Source organism: Coregonus lavaretus, assembly GCF_964263955.1.
Source record: "Coregonus lavaretus genome assembly, chromosome: 8".
Classification (NCBI taxonomy): Eukaryota; Metazoa; Chordata; class Actinopteri; order Salmoniformes; family Salmonidae; genus Coregonus; species Coregonus lavaretus.
In genome coordinates, this window is record NC_139995.1 from 19,623,570 (window position 1) to 19,643,163 (window position 19,594).

At 44.2% G+C, this 19,594-nt stretch overlaps 1 protein-coding gene across 1 annotated transcript in view; it reads right to left on the reverse strand.

The window, feature by feature from the left end:
- Positions 1 to 4,717: 4,717 nt before the first annotated feature.
- The window catches only part of LOC311133933 (FYVE, RhoGEF and PH domain-containing protein 5-like), a 54,605-nt gene continuing 39,728 nt past the window's right edge, over positions 4,718 to 19,594 (reverse strand). The window contains exons 8-20 of the mRNA XM_084167555.1: positions 15,788 to 15,878; positions 15,565 to 15,615; positions 15,219 to 15,277; positions 13,346 to 13,417; positions 12,963 to 13,031; positions 9,025 to 9,108; positions 8,764 to 8,843; positions 8,502 to 8,598; positions 8,145 to 8,282; positions 7,678 to 7,917; positions 7,430 to 7,558; positions 6,676 to 6,830; positions 4,718 to 6,582 (exon numbers count right to left, since the gene is read on the reverse strand). Of these exons, the coding sequence (XP_084023681.1) occupies positions 6,546 to 6,582; positions 6,676 to 6,830; positions 7,430 to 7,558; positions 7,678 to 7,917; positions 8,145 to 8,282; positions 8,502 to 8,598; positions 8,764 to 8,843; positions 9,025 to 9,108; positions 12,963 to 13,031; positions 13,346 to 13,417; positions 15,219 to 15,277; positions 15,565 to 15,615; positions 15,788 to 15,878 (1,302 nt within the window). The 3' untranslated portion in view covers positions 4,718 to 6,545. The remainder of the gene's footprint in view (positions 6,583 to 6,675; positions 6,831 to 7,429; positions 7,559 to 7,677; positions 7,918 to 8,144; positions 8,283 to 8,501; positions 8,599 to 8,763; positions 8,844 to 9,024; positions 9,109 to 12,962; positions 13,032 to 13,345; positions 13,418 to 15,218; positions 15,278 to 15,564; positions 15,616 to 15,787; positions 15,879 to 19,594) is intronic.

Sequence of the window (19,594 nt, forward strand, 5' to 3'; positions counted from 1 at the left end):
TTTACATGCCATGATAGCCTATACTGTAGATAACATAGATGGCCTAATCATCAAATGGACACTGCTACATTCTGATCTGAAGCACAAAATACGTTCTGTACCAAATCTGAACTAGATTTGTCCTATTGGTAAACACATTATCCCTTCCTGTATACTGTACTCTCCATTTCTTACTTTGGACTTACACAGAAATCAAACGCCCTGCTTCTATTTAAAACGATTATTATTCTTTATTTTCAAATAACTGATCCCTGACCCTGAAGCCTGGTCAGGTGTTTCCTGTCTGCAGTGTAGAGGATGGACCATCCCTGGAATGCTGACAAGGAGGACAGGTCACACTGACTCTCTAATATAGGAACCACTGGAGAGATAAGCCCTTTTAATTAAACATGCCTCAATTAGTCCAATTAAACATTTATCTCTCTATGTCTCTCTTACTCTTTATCTCTCTGTCTCTCTGACACTCTATTTCTCTCTGTCTCTCGCTCTTTTTCTACACCCCTCCACCAGTCTACACTCCCTCTGATTGTGCTGAGCTCAATGAATGACACATCGTAACCCTCCTGAATGTGGATCCGAAATGTTCCAAGGAAGGACAGAGAGGAACTATCATTATTATCTTCAGAGCTCCACTCTCACCTTGAGGGCTCTACAGAATACAGACCGACTCCATCGATCTGAGCATGCTCACAGTGACCCGTCTCACATTCCTCTCTCCTTGGTTCCCACAGAGAGAGAGCGAGCGAGAGAGAGAGAGAGACTGAGAACAAGGGGAGACAGGCTCAGGTAGAGGGAGAGCACAACCCACTGGGCAAAAACTGGTTGAATCAATGTTGTTTCCAAGTAATTTCAACTAATTGAATCAACGTTGAATCAACGTGGAAAACTAATTGTATATGCAAAACGTCATCAACATAAGGGCATTTCATTTTTTTTTCACCCAACATTTAACCAAAATGCAAAGACATGGTGACATTTGATTTCACGTTGAATTCACATTAGTTGACAATTCAACCAAATGTAAATCAAAACTAAACGTTGAACTGACATCTGTGCTCAGTGGGAAAGGACATGACGGATTAGTGAAAGGTAGAGCAAAGTGTCTTTCAGGTTCTTTAGAGAGGGATTTTTTCCCCTGTCATCTCTCTCTCTGTTTCTCTCCCTCTCCTTCTCAGCGCTGACTTAGTATTGGGTCACAGTGACTCCAGGGATGGTGGTAACTAGAGCAACCCCATTTCTTTCTTCATCCCTCCTTCACTGTTCTCTCTGATCTCACTCACTCCATCTTTCTATCTTTATCTAACATATCCAAACATACCTCTACTTCAGTCTTGAACCCTGCTATTTCCTCATTTCCCCCCAACCCCTGTACCTTACTTCTTCCAGTCTTCTGTCCTTTATCATGTTCCCGTTGTTTCTTCTCTCCTCACTGACCTGAATAAGGTTCTGTTAGTTTGTGTAGTCTGAGATCAAACCCAGGCTTTCAGGTGGTTTCAGGGGATCTGGCTGGATCAGCCATTAAAGTGAAAACAAGGTCTTGTTTTGCTGGAAAGCTCTTGCTGTTGGCCTTCAGTGTTCTGTTTAACTTGTGCCATTAATATTGCAGGCTTTGAAAAGAAGTAGGACAAAATGTTTTGTGCTGTTTCTTAACTTTAATTATTCATACCAGCTGCTGCGTTACTTTCCTTGGTCTGCTGGTCGGTTGGGGCTCAGTAGAACTCTTTGATATGGCTAATTAGCTTATCTTATTTGTGTTGTATTACCGTCAGTTCAGTCCTAGCAGGGAAGCAGGGTAGGCACAAAGACAGTATGGGATGAATGCACCTGTAGAGATAGAACCTGAAGCTACATTAGACTTGAGGTAGAGTCCGTATCAAAACCCTTCACAATTACTGTTCTCAAGACTCAACACAACACCCATGCACTTAGATTACTGCTCCCAAATGACTTCACACATATATACAGTAAACATACAGTACCAGTCAAAAGTTTGGACACACCTACTCATTCAAGGGTTTTTCTTAATTTTTACTATTTTCTACATTGTAGAATAATAGTGAAGACATCAAAACTATGAAATAACCCATATGGAATCATGTAGTAACCAAAAAAGTGCTAAACAAATGAAAATATATTTTATATTTGAGATTCTTCAAAGTAGCCACCCTTTGCCTTGATGACAACTTTGCACACTCTTGGCATTCTCTCAACCAGCTTCACCTGGAATGCTTTTCCAACAGTTTTGAAGGAGTTCCCACATATATATTTTCTGTTGTATTTTTGACTTTATGTTTTGTTTACCCCATATGTAACTCTGTGTTGTTCTTTTTATCACACTGCTTTGCTTTATCTTGGCCAGGTCGCAGTTGTAAATGAGAACTTGTTCTCAACTGGCTTACCTGGTTAAATAAAGGTGAAATAAAATACAAAACATATGCTGAGCACTTGTTGGCTGCTTTTCCTTCATTCTGCGGTCCAAGTCATCCCAAATCATGTCAATTGGGTTGAGGTCGGGTGATTGTGGAGGTTAGGTCATCTGATGCAGCACTCCATCACTCTCCTTTTTGGTCAAATAGCCCTTTCACAGCCTGGAGGTGTGTTGGGTCATTGTCCTGTTGAAAAACAGATGATAGTCCCACTACGTGCCAACCAGATAGGATGGCCTATCGCTGTAGAATGCTGTGGTAGCCATGCTGGTTATGTGTGCCTTGAATTCTAAATAAATCACTGACAGTGTTTTATTAACCCCACACCATCACACCTTCTCCTCCATGCTTCACGGTGGGAACTACACATGCAGAGATCATCCGTTCCCCTACACTGCGTCACACAAAGACACGGCAGTTGGAATCAAAAATCTCAAATTTGGACTCATCAGACCAAAGGACAGATTTCCACCGGTCTAATGTCTATTGCTCGTGTTTCTTGGCACAAGCGAGTCTCTTTTTCTTATTGGTGTCCTTTAGTAGTGGTTTCTTTGCAGCAATTCGACCATGAAGGCCTGATTCACGCAGTCTCCTCTGAACAGTTGATGTTGAGATGTGTCTGTTACTTGAACTCTGTGAAGCATTTATTTGGGCTGCAATTTCTGAGGCTGGTAACTCTAATGAACGTATCCTCTGCAGCAGTGTCTGAGGTTCTCTCACCACTATGGCCATACCAGCTCCTGCCAGCTCTGTTTTACTCCAGGTGACCACAGAATATCAGGCTAACTATATTGATCAGATAGCCCATTCGCCGCAAAATAATCAGAGGTAAATAAGTGTTTCATCACCAATCATCATCATCATTTTACATTTTAGTCATTTAGCAGACGCTCTTATCCAGAGCGACTTACAGTTAGTGAGTGCATACATTTTCATACTGGCCCCCCGTGGGAAACAAACCCACAACCCTGGCGTTGCAAGCGCCATGCTCTACCAACTGAGCTACACCTTCATCATTATCGTCATACATATCTTCAAAGAATATCTTTAAACTAACATAGTGGTTGAGTGGGAACAGCACGAGCAGGCTTAATAAAGGGCACTTATTCCTGATGTGAAGTAGTGTAACAATACCACCTGTGTGATAAAGATACAGACATCGTCACAGAGACTGTGGTAGCTAACATGTGAAGCAACATGACACCAAGAAAGCATGTCCAAAACCAGTTTTTCTTTTGAGGTATTTGATAAATAGCCTACGGTCAAAAACTGTATTGCATAGTCTTCAAAAGGGGAGAGCACACACATAAACTATATGGTCCAATACTTATTCATTTGTATAGTTTACATAGTGTAGGGGGATAAGATAAGATACGAGTGTAAATAACACTCTGTACGATGTACATACCATCAATGAAAAGGCCACCTTATACAAAAATATAAATAATGATGCAGGTTGCCCAGCGGTTAAGCGCATTGGGCCAGTAACCAAAAGGACGCTGGTTTGAATCCCTGAGCCGACTAGGTGAAAAATCTGTCGATGTACTCTTTGAGCAAGGCACTTAATGCTATTTGCTTCTGTAAGTTGCTCTGGATAAGAGTGTCTGCTAAATGACTCAAATGTAACAAAAACATGTATAACATTTTTGGTTATGATAAGTTAAAACAGGTATTCTGATCTCAGTAAAGTAGGCTATTTAAGAGTCACCAAGAAATTAGACTGACGTAGAATAAACTACAATTTTGTCAACAAGCCAGTGACAAAAGTGACCTTCCAAGGCAATATGTTATTTTCTTGATAGTTCTATTTTTAAATGTTAAGTAGTCTAGTCTGAGGCTGTATTTCTAGGACTAGACCAGGCTCAAGCTCCAACGGTATTGTGTGCCTAACCACCGCTTGATCTACAAATTCACCTGCATAGCAGAGAGGAGATACATGTTTGTTTAAACTCAATTTCAAGTGACTTTTTAACATTCTACGGGTATCTGCCCCAGGCTCAAAGCTAGAGAGAAACAGAGGGCCATGACCTGCACAGGTATCAGCTTGTTTATGATGAGTTTGTCTGTTTGTGAAATTATCTTCACTAGGATGTTCACCTGGACATAACCCACTGACTATTTCGCTACACCCGCAATAACATCTGCTAAATATGTGTATGCAGCCAATACAATTTGATTTGATTTGATTTACATAGTCCTAGTAACTGTGCCATATCAACTGCACCATTATTGTTTCTGATGAAATGTACATTCTTTCTCTGTTTGTCCTTATGGAAGCACAGAGGAAGCAGCCTTTTCTGATGAGTTTATTTACTGTATTGTTTAACTGTATACTGTCCATCAACATTTACATTGTGCTATATGCAAAGCCATGTTAGAGGTACAATCTCATAACACTATTGATATAACCCATAATCCCAGGTATGAAGACCAAACGTATCGACTGAGCGTAGATACATATACTCATGATGTGCATGACTAGCTGCATTTTGACTAGAATAAAATGTAGTCTGACAAGTCTGATAGGATAGTCTGTTAACATCTGATGTTCTCAAAGAAGAATTAGAAAAGAGTGACATCATCAGCATCTAAAAATATCATCAGCACCTAAAAAAGGTCTCAATTGGTGCTAAAACTTATATTTATTTATTTGTTTTACCATTTATTTTTCAGCCATTGCCATAAAGACTATCATTTTATATATGCACATTATCTTATCCATAACACATGGCACGGCATTCAAATGGAAACTGTTGGCACTTCAAAAATGTAACCACCCTTTCAAAAAGGTTTAAAACTATACATTCAGCTATGAAATATACTTCAAGCAGATCTTTTGTTGAATAATACTAAAACTGTCTGTAACATTTCACATTCTGTCATTGTTATTACACACAGGAGTAAACCTGTGGTGTAAAATAAGTATGTTTACAGAGAGTACATTGGACAAGATATAATGAATAAAATGGCTTTCGCCTGTAACAACATATAATAACATTTCTGTACAAATACTTCTTATACCTCACTTCAAAATGTGTGAATTGAATATTACACTATATTTAAAATATGAGGCATCTCTTACAGCACATAAACGTCTCCATACAATACCAAAGCTGTTCATACTGCCCTACAAATGCAAAACACAGTAACTACGAATTTTGTTCAAAAATCTTTGATCTGTTTTAATGACCAGGTATATTATCTGATGAAGGTGTTATTTCGTTTCCTGACACAAGAACAAGCCAGTTGATCAGAATATATCATGGACTATCAGAAATTGCAGTCTGTCTAGACAGAAAATGACTTTGAAGTCTGATTTTGCCTTTTTTTAAATTACGTAGTTACAGCGTTTTGCCTCTGTAGGGCAGCATACTGATTTGGTATTGTTTGTACAGCAGTCTGCACTATCCAAAACAGAACCCATACAAAGTTGTTCCATGTACAAGTTCATGGTAGAAAAAGAGTGTCTGAAAAGATAAGTGTGTGAATGGGCACTGGAGGCTGTCAATGAAAAATGTTGATATACATTGTCTATGAGTTTTCAGTTGTGGCATGTTGTGGCATGCAGTTGTGGTCTGTTGACACGGGGACCTGTGTGTTTTGAGCTGGTTCTGTCTATTTCCTCAGAAGATTTGTTTAAAAATAAAGAAAGAAAGTCGCACACTTTAATTATGCTCCCAAACATTTAACGGGTCTAGTAACCAACGTTTCGGCACGCAGTGCCAACTTCAGGGTCCTGTTCAAGTCGCCACTGCTGACCCAAACAAAGTCCTGCAATGAGTTTGGAACTGACCCAGTCTGAGTATCCTTGACTGAGAGGTTTTCACCTTAAGAGACTCACTCTTGGACGTTTGCGCCACACAGAGTCTGCATGTACGCCTTTCTGCCTGTAGATGGCAGCCTTGTCAAGGATGCGTTTGCGCAGAGACACTCATTTTCCCAGAGTGAGAATTTATCCAGTGTAGCAAAAGGATGAATGATATTCAATTTCCTTCAAGAGAAAATAAGTCTTCATATTAATTCCATTTAGGCATGGTGAGGGACAGCTATAAACCAGGAAAGAGAGAGTGGGTTGATAGGCAATGCACAGCAGGGTCGGTCTGTGCAGACAGGTAGGTGTTATAACACTGTGGCCTCCTCCATGGCATTGACCCACCTGCAAAACAAAAGTGAATAACATGAACACTGTAGATGTGTGTGCGTGTGTGTGTGTGTGTGTCTGTCTGTGTGTGTGTGTGTGTAGCCTGACCTGCGGGCAGTATGCTGATCGTCTGCTCTAAAAGTGTAGTATAGTGTCTTGTTGTGGTAGAGCTGAAACACGTTGGAGCTCTCCTCTCCCTCCGGCCTCTCTGTCAGCTTCACTGTGAAACCCTGCAGGGGCAGACTCTCAGATGCCATCTTGTCCTGTGTTGAGAGACAGAGAGAGAGAGAGAGAGATAGACAGAAGAGAGTGAGGTAAGAAAATGTATAAGGGACAAGTCACATACTCAGCTGTATATACCAATGATGTTTCTACAGAATTTTGAGAAGCAAGGAACCTAACACACACTTGTATTTATGATTTAAGTTAATGATACTGCATATTCTAAATGGTAGCTAGCTACAAAGCTAAAAAAAACACAATAAACAGTACAAAGAGAGAGAGAGAGAGAGAGAGAGAGAGAGAGAGAGAGAGAGAGAGAGAGAGAGAGAGAGAGAGAGAGAGAGAGAGAGAGAGAGAGAGAGAGAGAGAGAGAGAGAGAGAGAGAGAGAGAGAGAGAGAGAGAGAGAGAGAGAGAGAGAGAGAGAGAGAGAGAGCACATAATTTCTCAGGATCAGGAGAGACTATGTAGAAGCTTTTAAAAGAGTCGAGTACAGTAGGGGCATATTGTGAGTATATTGAGGGTGCGTGCTCACGTGTGTGTACGTATGTGTGTGTGTGTGTGTGTGTGTGTGTGTGTGTGTGTGTGTGTGTGTGTGTGTGTGTGTTTGGGGCTGGTGTGGGAGACTCTGTGCCCCCTCACCTCACGTGCTGTGAAGGTGTAGAGCACCTTGTCTTTGAGGAGAAACCACAGCCTCTTCCACTTCCTCTTGCTCTTCTTACGGCGCTGCAGGCTGCCACTCACAGCCGAGCCCTCAGCCCCCAACTCTACCTGCAACATAGGTCAGAGGTCAACATCAGGGAGTTAGCAGGGCATACCATAGAATCCTGCATCAGAGCAGAACTACAAAACTACACTGATAAAGGTCAAAGGTGATGAATATTGCGGACCTGGTTGAGTGAAGAGGTGCTCTTCCTGCTCCTCCACAGGCTTGGGGGCTGGAAGCTCTGGAAAACAGCTGAGAGGGGCCGGCTGGCCCGCTGGGGGCAGGGGCTGGAGTTGCCACACGCCCCTGAGATACTGCCACCTCTCTTCCTGAGCTCAGTGTAGCAGTGGTCACACACTTTGGCCATCCTGTCTTTGAGGTATTTCAGAGGATACCTGTTCCTGGAGCAGGCACGACACACCACCTGGGTGTGGAGAGAGAGAGAACAGGTGTGAAGGTGGAGCGAGAGGACCTCTGATTTAAGGAGTATTGGAGATCAAGTAGTCAAAATACTAAAAGGGCTACTCTTCTTTTTTTCAGCCAGGATAATGTAAAACAGTGGGTTGGGCTGGGGTCAGTATGAGTGAGAGGCTCCTATGACAGCAGTATGATTGACGGACTCCTACAGTAAGGCCTGTGTGTGTGTCTCACCTTCCCACAGGCGTTGCAGTGGTGGCGTCTCAGGGTTAGGCTGAAGTCGGAGGTACAGCTCATACACATCATCACATGAGTCACGGGCACCAGCACTGGAGCAGCCTCCCCCAGGGCCATCCACAGCTTCTCACGTGCCTGCATGGGAACACAACGTCACAACAACGTTACAACAACATTATAAAACAATACATCAACGTTACAACGTTACAACAATGTTACAACTACACAACAACAATGTTACAACAACGTTAACAACCTATTTTGCATTTTATAAATGTAATATGTTAAATTGTATACAAGTGAGCTTTAATGGTATGTCCTGTCATGAGTGTCATTCAGTGGTTAACTCATTACCTCACTGCAGGGGCCACCGAAGGTACACAGGCCTGCAGCATGGTCTGCTATGGCCCGACTCAGCGTGTGGAACCAGTCCTCCCTCTCACCACAGGAGCTAGGGATACAGAAACAGATGTGTTAAGGCTGTACACATTATTAGACATATACATGTGTACATACACATGCAGTATATGTACTGTATTCAAATACATATATTGTATGTAACCAATGGACAAGACTGGTACAAAGCCCCAGACAGATGTCCTCTGCTCTGACTTACCTGGCTGACAAGGTGATGCTGACATCAGATACCTCGATCCTCAGGGCATTGAGCATGTTGTCTATGACGGGTATACTGACCTGGGAGAACAGGACACACAGCACAGCAGTCAGCACACAGACAGACATACAGACAGACATACAGACAGACAGACAGACAGACAGACAGACAGACAGACAGACAGACGTGTTGACAAAGCCATAGGTCAGGGGTGAGGGGTGGTCATGGAAGGTCATCTCAGTGGGAGAGGGAGAGACTCACCTTCATCCCAGACAGATAGAGAGTGTTCTTCAGCCTGTATTTACCATCTTGCTGAGGATAGGTGTACAACATCACATCATTCATCTGGTGGAGACAGAAACAGAGGGACAAGGGTATGGTTACTCTCATAGCCGTATGTGTGAATGTACAGCCTGACTGCCAGCCTGAAATGTATGGCTACATTCCGGTTCTCTACCCTTCTCCTGAAGTGTGTGCTCGTATAAATTCCTTAATGGATTTGAAAGGAATGGACTGGTGTGAGGAATACTCCCTCCAGCCATGCTTGCATCCAATCCAATGCTTTTAAATGCATGAGGGGGAGTGAACAAGAACACACTTCTGGAGAAGGGTAGAGATTGGAAACACAGCCCTCATCTCCTTCAAAGGGAATTTCACATTAGAATAACACAACTGCCACAAGGGGGCACTATAAACTTAAAGACGTCCTCTAGTGATTTTTGAACTTTTCCTGTTGAAAAGTGACATCCCAAGTATAAATACAGTAAAGTACACACACTAAAGGGTAAACAAAATATGTTTTAAGCAAAATAGTGTTTTTTAGCCACAACTGCAAACAATAGAGGAGTAATAGAGAACAAATGAGGAACTTGTGCCATGTCATGAGGATACCTGGACCACCTATTGAGATGTGCCTTTTGTTAAGAAAATCAGGTGTTAAATGAGGTGAAAAGGAGACTGGAGGAGGACTTTATAGCAATTAATGTGGAACCTCCTGGATCGCCCAAAAAATATTTTGATTTCGTTTCATATTATTCACACATTCAAACGTTAACGCCTCAAACCAGCCATTCCCATGTAACACACAACAAAGGCTATATGATAGTTTATCTGCTTATCACACCCAATGTATTGTAATCCTCAGAACATACTTCAGCCTATTGTGTTGGAGGGCCTTATTTAGAGTGGGACAAAAGCAGTGACATCATTGGTCACACATCATGTGTGCTCTAAACATCCGTGGCCCATAAGGCAGCATCCAGGAATTCTCCATTGGTCCCTTCCAGCTCCCAGCTGCTCTGAGAAACTGCCTGGTCTGGGTGGAGGCCCTGGAACCAGCCACCACCACAACAACAAAACAAGCTCAACAGGGACAAAACAGCATGTGACCCTCCAGTCCTGACTGTAACGAGACAGCCTACAGGGAGGAGGTGAGGGCCCTGGCGGAGTGGTGCCAGGAAAATAACCTCTCCCTCAACATCAACAAAAAGAAGGAGCTGATCGTGGACTTCAGGAGACAGCAGAGGGAGCTCGCCCCCATCTACATCGACGGGACCGCAGTGGAGAAGATGAAAAGCTTTAAGTTCCTCGTCTAACACATCAATGACAATCTGAAATGGTCCACCCACACAGACAGTGTGGTGAAGAAGGCGCAACAGCCTCAAGAGGCTGAAGAAATTTGGCTTGGCCCCTAAGACCCTCACAAACTTTTACAAATGCACAATTGAGAGCATCCTGTCGGGCTGTATCACCGCCTGGTATGGCAACTGCACCACCCGCAACCGCATGGCTCTCCAGAGAGTGGTGCGGTCTGCCCAATGCATCACCGGGGACACACTGCCTGCCCTCCAGGACACCTACAGCACCCGATGTTACAGGAAGGCCAAAAAGATAATCAAGGACATCAACCACCCGAGTCACGGCCTGTTCACCCCGCTATCATCCAGAAGGCGAGGTCAGTACAGGTGCATCAAAGCTGGGACCGAGAGACTGAAAAACAGCTTCGATCTCAAGGCCATCAGACTGTTAAACCGGCTACCACCCGGTTACTCAATCCTGCACTTAGAGGCTGCTGCCCTATGTACATAGACATATAATCACTGGCCACTTCAATAATGGAACACCAGTCACTTTAATAATGTTTACATACTGTTTTACTAATTTCATATGTATATCCTGTAATCTACTGTATTCTAGTCAATGCCACTCCGACATTGCTCGTCCTAATGATGTATTTCTTAATTCCATTCTTTTACTTTTAGATTTGTGTGTATTGTTGTGAATTGTTAGATACTACTGCACTGTTGGAGCTAGGAACACAAGCATTTCGCTACAACCGCAATAACATCTGCTAAATATGTGTATGTGACCAATCAAATTTGATTTGATTTGATTTAGTGGTGTTCACACTGCAGGCCCACCCCACCCTGCCCCAGGCTCACACACTCACTCTCAGCAGCACACATTACAGACTAAGAGATGTCTACCAAGTACAACCTAGAAAGTCCATTTTAACCATGCATTAGATGCCCAACTACTGCACATTCAATTTCCCAACACGTTTCTCTTCCTCTCTTCTGCTTCAAGTACTTAACCTGTTTCTTCCCTCCTGTGACAGTCCCTCTCTCTTCTCCATCCTCCCCTAATCCCTTCACTCACGGCTCTCTCCTCTCTAAGACTTTCCTCTGGTTAGCATGACAGTGCTTTGACGGTTGTTGAGCGCTGCTCCTCAGTGTCACTAAGTGAGTGATGGCTTTCATCATCTCTGTTTGGACTCATTTTCCTTAAAGGCCATACATTATACCTGCTGCCCCTCTCCAGCCATCTACTCCAGAGGAGCTACCCAGTTACTCACACACATCAGTCTCTCAACCATCACTCATATACAACCCAGTTGAGAGACACAGGGAGAGAGAGACATGAAGACGATAAGACACTGGTTGGAAAAGGAAGCAGAGAAAGAGAATGGCTCCTCAAAGAGAGTGTTCCCAGCTAGCACATAACGTTCTGAGAACCATGTTTCTTATAGCTTGGTGAGAGCGTGGTTGTCCTATGGTTATTTTGCATACAACCTTCCCACAACTTTCTGGGAATAGTGCAGGATAGTTGCTTGGCTTTAGAACATTCTCAGCACATTTAAGGAACTTGACAAAATAATGTTATTTTCTTGGTATTTCATTACTTTAACAGAACGTTTCCTAAAATTTCAAACATGGTTACATTTAATAAAAATGTTGGTAATGTTCTAGGAACATTCTCCAACTGGTTTCACATTGGGAATGTTCTCAATTAGTTCAGAGAACGTTAAGAAACAATGTTCTTCTGTGGGAATTTCAACACAAGTTTCCTACAGGTTTCCTTATGGTTCTATTTAAATTCATATTTTCAGAATGTTCCAAGAAACATATGGCGTCGTTCCCACAACCCATGTGAAACCAAAAACATACATTCCCACAACTTCCAAGGAACGAAATGTGCTAGCTGGGTTGTGTTCATATAATGCAGATTCTAAAATGAACACACGTTGTTTTACTTACTTAATACAAAGTACATACTAGTAAATGTCACAATAATATATGATACCCTTTTCTTCTTTCTACCATCTACTTCCTTAAGACTTTGTTTTTATGTCCCTCCCCCAGTCTACAGAGTGTCTGGCCTTTGCAGCCATGTCAGTACCCTCACTGCACAGGAAGCCAGCATCCAGTGACCCACACCAAACATCCTGTGAGGAAGCAGGGCCCTCGAAAACAAGCCCTGAGAGAGGGAGGCACCTGGCTGTGTATGGTGGGGGTAGGGTTGTCAATTTCTCTGAACTTTTAATACATTCCCTGGTTTTCTCAGGAGGGAATAAGCAGTAAATCCGGAATCCTCCAACTGTTATTTTGGGAAAACCAGGGAATTTATTTAAAGTTCCTGGAATTTTGCAACCCTAGGTGTGGCCCTGTGGCCTTGTCCTCCTTCCTCTGCCTGCCTCTACATTCTGCCGCCCTCTGCCTCCTCCCTTTGACTCTCTGCCTCGTCCTGTTTCCATCTACATCTGATTGCCTCTACCAGCCACAACAGTATCCAGAGAACTTGGATGAGACCCCACCCTTCCATGATCAGAATAACCACCATGTGTGATACTGAAATATTAGATAGTGAAAGTTTGAATGGCACAAGAAGAGGATAGTAGTTAGTAGACAGGTAATAGTTACCAGAAACAGGTGTCTGGGCTGTCTACTTTTCCTCGAAACTTTCATTAGAGTGCCTTCCTTCACAAACACCTGCAAACACACAGAAATAGAGAACATGTTAGCAAGAGGACTGCCTGTACTGTACTAGCAGTGGGCTTTTAGATCCCGTGTGGGATTTCTAGAAGGCCACGGTCTGAGATTGGTATTATTCAGTGTTGATGTTATGTTTGTTGAACAGAGTAACACTGTTGAGAGAGAGAGAGAGAGCGAGCGAGCGAGCGAGAGAGAGAGAGAGAGAGAGAGAGAGAAAGAGAGAGGGAGAGAGAGAGAGAGAGAGAGAGAGAGAGAGAGAGAGAGAGAGAGAGAGAGAGAGAGAGAGAGAGAGAGAGGCAGACTGGTCTCACCCTTCCTGGCTTGAGTAGATCTCTCTTGCCTCTGACACTGTACTCAATGTGGACCAGCCGCAGCAAGTTCTCCTGTGTGCCAGAGAGACAGGGAGAGAGAGGGACAAGAGAGGAGAGTGAGAAAGGGAGGGATTTTCTTATGAGAGATGGGTAAAGAGAGAAACTGTTCTTGTGAATGAGAGGGATGGCGGAGGAATTGGATGTGCTGCTGGAAACTGAATAGGAGTGGAAGAGATAGTGTGTGTGTGTTTGTGTGTGTGTGTGTGTGTGAAGGGGTTACCCTGAAATTGACTGTATGACAGTAGCTTACAGGCAGTTCGGTGGCAAGTAAAATTCTGTATTTCATATTACAGTACAACTACTGTAATATAAATACAGTATCAAAGAAAGTACAGTGTAAAGACACACAGTACAATACCCTAAAATGGACTTTATAATACTGTAAAAAGGTCAATGCTACCGTAATCGGAATGAATGGATGAATTAATTAAAATTAATTGAGGGGAGGCATTTGTATTTCACAGTATTTTGCTGTAATTACAAGGGATTGGTGCAAGGAGGTTGGCTGCTAGGTAAAGTGTTTACACATTACAGCATATTAATTAATATTTGATGGCACTTCTAGAGGCCTTAACAAAGGCTTCCAAACTGTCAGCGACTACAGACCAAAACAGACATGGCAAAATGCTCAACCATTTAAGGTTTAAGACTTTCTGCCACTCCAATCTGTCCCCTATAAATGTTTTATTGATTAAGCATTATAACCACATAGGAGTTAAATTGGTAGAGCATTCTCACTCACAGGTGCAACAAATATAGCCTCTAACAAGGTAATCCTCAAATATGTTAATGAGCCAGAAACAACAATACCATGCATCCACTAGCGGTCAAAAGGTTTTCCTTTCGAAATACAGCAATTTCGAAAGGAGCCCACAACATTTTCCCACAATGCACCATAATTTACAGTTTGCTGCAGTAAAACATCTCAGAGTATTTTACTGTTGATAATACCCCAAATGACTGTATAAATTATAGTTATTTTAGGATGATCTGTGTGGCTGTGAGAGACAGGGGATATATGCTCTATCTTAGGATGATCTGTGTGGCTGTGAGAGACAGGGGATATATGCTATATTTTAGGATGATCTGTGTGGCTGTGAGAGACAGGGGATAGATGCTATATCTTAGGATGATCTGTGTGGCTGTGAGAGACAGGGGATATATGCTCTATTTTAGGATGATCTGTGTGGCTGTGAGAGACAGGGGATATATGCTCTATTTTAGGATGATCTGTGTGGCTGTGAGAGACAGGGGATAGATGCTATATCTTAGGATGATCTGTGTGGCTGTGAGAGACAGGGGATAGATGCTGTATCTTAGGATGATCTGTGTGGCTGTGAGAGACAGGGATAGATGCTGTATCTTAGGATGATCTGTGTGGCTGTGAGAGACAGGGGATAGATGCTGTATCTTAGGATGATCTGTGTGGCTGTGAGAGACAGGGGATAGATGCTGTATTTTAGGATGATCTGTGTGAGGGTGTGTGTGTGCTCTACAATGTAAGTAATGTCCTTTCTTTCGATGACATCATGTTTCCTCGCCCTAACATTAATCAATAGGCAACAGAGCCCAGTGAGAGCAGAGAGACAGGCCTCTCCAAGATCACTGATGTGGTTTCACTCCCAATAGTGTTGTCATCCGGAACCAAGAAGGATTTACACAGGGAAAATGTGAGCTGTCTCCACACTTGCAAGTTCACACTCCAAGTTTGTACATACTGCACATGCATACCTCTAGCAAACACGTGTATGAGCACATGTACACAGTAGTCTGAAATAAACACAGAAACACCCATACAGACACACCGATTTACCCCTTGCTTGAGATTTTCATTAGCCTGGTCTGCCACCTCTGAAACGATGACTAAGGCAGCTGGAACACAGAGGGAGAGATATAAAGGGTTAATATCCATGAATATGCAGGGTTTAAACACTGCCATGTTTGGGCCTAAACAACTAACCTATGATATTGTATCTAAGTCAGTGTGTGTGTGCGTGTGTGTATGTGTGTGTGTGTGTGTGTGTGTGTGTGTGTGTGTGTGTGTGTGTGTGTGTGTGTGTGTGTGTGTGTGTGTGTGTGTGTGTGACTGCTGAAGAAACAACTGTTGGCGTGTATAGAAGAAACTACAGCAATTCTTATAAAGCAGAGAAAGACTATACCTTGTGTATCCTCATATTCTGTAGAATCAGGGGAGAGGTTGTTTAAGTAATCTAGAAAAAAAATAATGGCACAAACAGACAAATTAGTCAAAAACATAAACAGATTCATAATGTGTAGAATGCCAAATAACACTATTCAAGGTCAAGAGCCAAGATAGGGTACACACATTAAAGTTAGTATTACAATACTGTAATAGTACATTATGAGGTGTGTGTCGGATACCTGTGAGCAACATGCGGTACTGGAGGACTCTCACAATGACCTGCAGCAGCTGGTGCTTCAATTGGACCTGAACTCCATCTGGACCTTGCTTCTGCACACATAAACACATTGTCAGGTTAATACACACTTGCATGCATGACTGTGGAAAATACACACTCTCAACCTGAGTGACCTCTGTTGAAATTGTGCAATTCAAAGTCATAGATGACAAAAGGAATAATGAGATAACCTTGGCAGAACGTTTGACCACCAACCTGACCACTCCAAATCTCCTCACCACACAAACCCTGAACTGTCTCTATTCTTCTGCCTTATGGAATCCCTTAAAACGAGAAAGAGGATAAGAGCGATATCTAAAAGAAATCTATCACGGGCTAATTGTGTCTGACGGACATGTATTCCCAGTCCCAGAGAGGGTCTATAATACAAAGGGACCAGAGCAGATCCACACATCAGCTCTGACTGAGGAGTCTCCTAATCCAATTTAGCCCCATTCCTCATTAGAGAGGAAGAGATAACACCCCGCGGGACTGAAAGAACCATCCCTTCATTTACACTGGGTTACTGTGGAACGCACACACACACGTACGCACGCAAACACTCACATGCAAACAAACACTCAAACACGCATGCAAGCACACACACACATGCATGCACACTCACAAATGTACGGACACACACACATGGCTGGTGAGATAATATTGCTGGCCCTATAAAGGGGAGGATTAAGAGCCAACACACACCAACCTTTGTCTTCATTATCAGAGATGGAGCCTTGAGGAACAGAGTAAAAATAGAGCAACGACTTGGAACCAGGATTCTAGTGTCAACCCCCCCCCACCTCTAATCAGCTAACTCAGCTCCCTAAATTCTCTTTCTCTCTTTGTCTCTGTTTCACTCTCCTTTTCTCTTATTCCATTTTCTCCTCTTATGGAAAAACCACATGATTTCACATGTGAAATCATGTGGTTTAGGAATACTTCACATGTGATGATATTTCACATGAAGTTTCACGTGGATATTTCTCACACAAGATTTCCCAGGTGGTGCCCTGCAAACAAAAATGAGCTGTTAGGATGTCCCCAGAATATCACGCAGTCGCAGTTTTTTCAACTGACATATTTGACACACATGATTACATTGTGCATGTTGATATATACACAGTAACTATTATTTAACATCTCTCACCAGGATTTGAACACACAACCTGTTGGTTAACGGCATTCCGAGCTTCCTGCTATGCCTACACTTTGGACTTCAAAGTAAATCTCAGCTTTGATAAAAATACACTCAAGAAAGCTACTATATTTATTATAGTGATTAAGGAGTAACAGTAAAACAGAATAATATGCCCCAACAACAAAAAAAGGATGGTGGCTTACGCCCGTGCATTGACTACCGTGGTCTAAATCAGATCACTGTAAAATCCAGCTATCCATTACCTCTGATTGCGAGTATGATGGAGTCATTGCACGGGGCGCGCTTCTTCATGAAATTGGATCTCAGGAGCGCGTAGATCCAGGTGCGTATCCGGGAGGGAGATGAGTGGAAGACGTCATTTAGTACCACCTCGGGGCACTATGAGTACCTCGTCATGCCATACGGTTTGATGAATGCTCCTTCAGTCTTCCAATCTTTTGTTGATGAGATTTTCAAGGACCTGCATGGACAGGGTGTAGTGGTGTATATTGATGACATTCTCATATACTCCGCTACACGGGCCGAGCATGTGTCCCTGGTGTGTCAGGTGCTTGGTAGACTGTTGGAGCATGATCTGTATGTGAAGGCGGAGAAATGTCTGTTCTTCCAAGAGTCCATCTCCTTCCTCGGACACCGCCTGTCCGTGTCAGGTGTGGAGATGGAGATTGACCGCATTTCGGCCGTGCGTAATTGGCCGACTCCAACCACGGTGAAGGAGGTGCAGCGATTCTTGGGATTTGCCAATTACTACCGGAGGTTTATCCGGGGCTTTGGTCAGGTAGCAGCTCCCATTACCTCCTTGCTAAAGGGAGGACCGGTGTGTCTACAGTGGTCAGCTGAGGCGGACAGGGCTTTTGGGCATCTGAAGGACCTGTTTACTTTGGCTCCGGTGCTGGCTCATCCGGATCCTTCCTTGGCATTCCAGGTTGAGGTGGATGCATCCGAGGCTGAGATTGGAGCTGTACTGTCTCAGCGCTCGGGTACGCCACCAAAACTCCGCCCCTGTGCTTTCTTTTCTATGAAGCTCAGTCCGGCGGAGCGCAATTATGATGTGGGGGACCGGGAGCTGTTAGCTGTGGTTCAAGCTCTGAAAGTGTGGAGGCATTGGCTTGAGGGGGCTAAACACCCTTTTCTAATTTTGACTGACCATCGTAATCTGGAGTACATCCAGGCAGCGAGGAGGCTGAACCCTCGTCAGGCAAGGTGGGCCATGTTCTTCACTCGTTTTGTGTTTACTCTCACTTACAGACCAGGTTCCCAGAACGCTAAGGCAGACGCCCTGTCCCGACTGTATGACACAGAGGAGAGGTCCATTGAGCCCACTCCCATACTCCCGGCGTCGTGTCTGGTGGCACCGGTGGTGTGGGAGGTTGACGCGGACATCGAGCGGGCGTTACGTACCGAGCCCACTCCCCCCCAGTGTCCAGAGGGTCGGATGTACGTGCCGCTCGGGGTTCGTGATCGATTTATCTATTGGGCTCACACGTCACCCTCCTCTGGTCATCCTGGCATCGGTCGGACAGTGCACTGTCTTAGTGGGAAGTACTGGTGGCCCACTTTAGCCAAGGACGTGAGAGTTTATGTTTCCTCCTGCTCGGTGTGTGCCCAGTGTAAGGCACCTAGACACCTGCCCAGAGGGAAATTACAAACCCTACCCGTTCCACAACGGCCGTGGTCCCACCTATCGGTGGATTTTGTGACGGACCTTCCCCCCTCACAAGGGAACACCACGATCCTGGTCGTTGTGGATCGCTTTTCGAAGTCCTGCCGTCTCATTCCTATGCCAGGTCTCCCTACAGCCCTACAAACTGCTGAGCCCCTGTTTACACACGTCTTCCGGCACTACGGGGTACCTGAGGATATTGTGTCGGATCCGGGTCCCCAGTTCACCTCAAGGGTCTGGAGGACATTCATGGAACGTCTGGGGGTCTCGATTAGCCTTACCTCAGGTTTTCACCCCGAGAGTAATGGGCAGGTGGAAAGAGTTAACCAGGATGTGGGTAGGTTTCTGAGGTCCTATTGCCAGGACCAGCAGGGGGAGTGGTCAGCTGGTCCACTCCAGGAGTCTGAGGTACGGGAGGTTCCTCCGCCCCCACTGGACATCGAGGGGGCTCCGGCGTACTCGGTCCGTTCCATCTTGGATTCGAGGCGTCGGGTGGGGGGCCTGCAGTATCTCGTGGAGTGGGAGGGGTACGGTCCGGAGGAACGGTGCTGGGTCCCTAGGAGAGACATCCTCGATCCCTCCATTTAGAGGGATTTCCACCAGAGTCATCCGACCCGCCCTGCTCCGCGTCCTCCTGGCCGTCCCCGAGGCCGGGGTCGGCGCACGGTTGGAGCCGCGCGTCAAGGGGGGGGGTACTGTCATGGATTCAGCCGAGGCTGCCCCTATTCCCTCCCTGCGTGGAGGTTGTTGTTCATTCTTTTACCTACGAGTAAAGTACACCTTTTGATTAGCTCTGTGTCCTGCGCCTGACTTCGCCTACCGCATTACACTGACGCCTTGACATATGTTGCAATTTTGCAACCCCATGTTGTCACATTTATTTCACATGAGATAATAATTTTGCAGCAGCTACTCTTCCTAGGGTCCAGCAACATTAAGGCAGT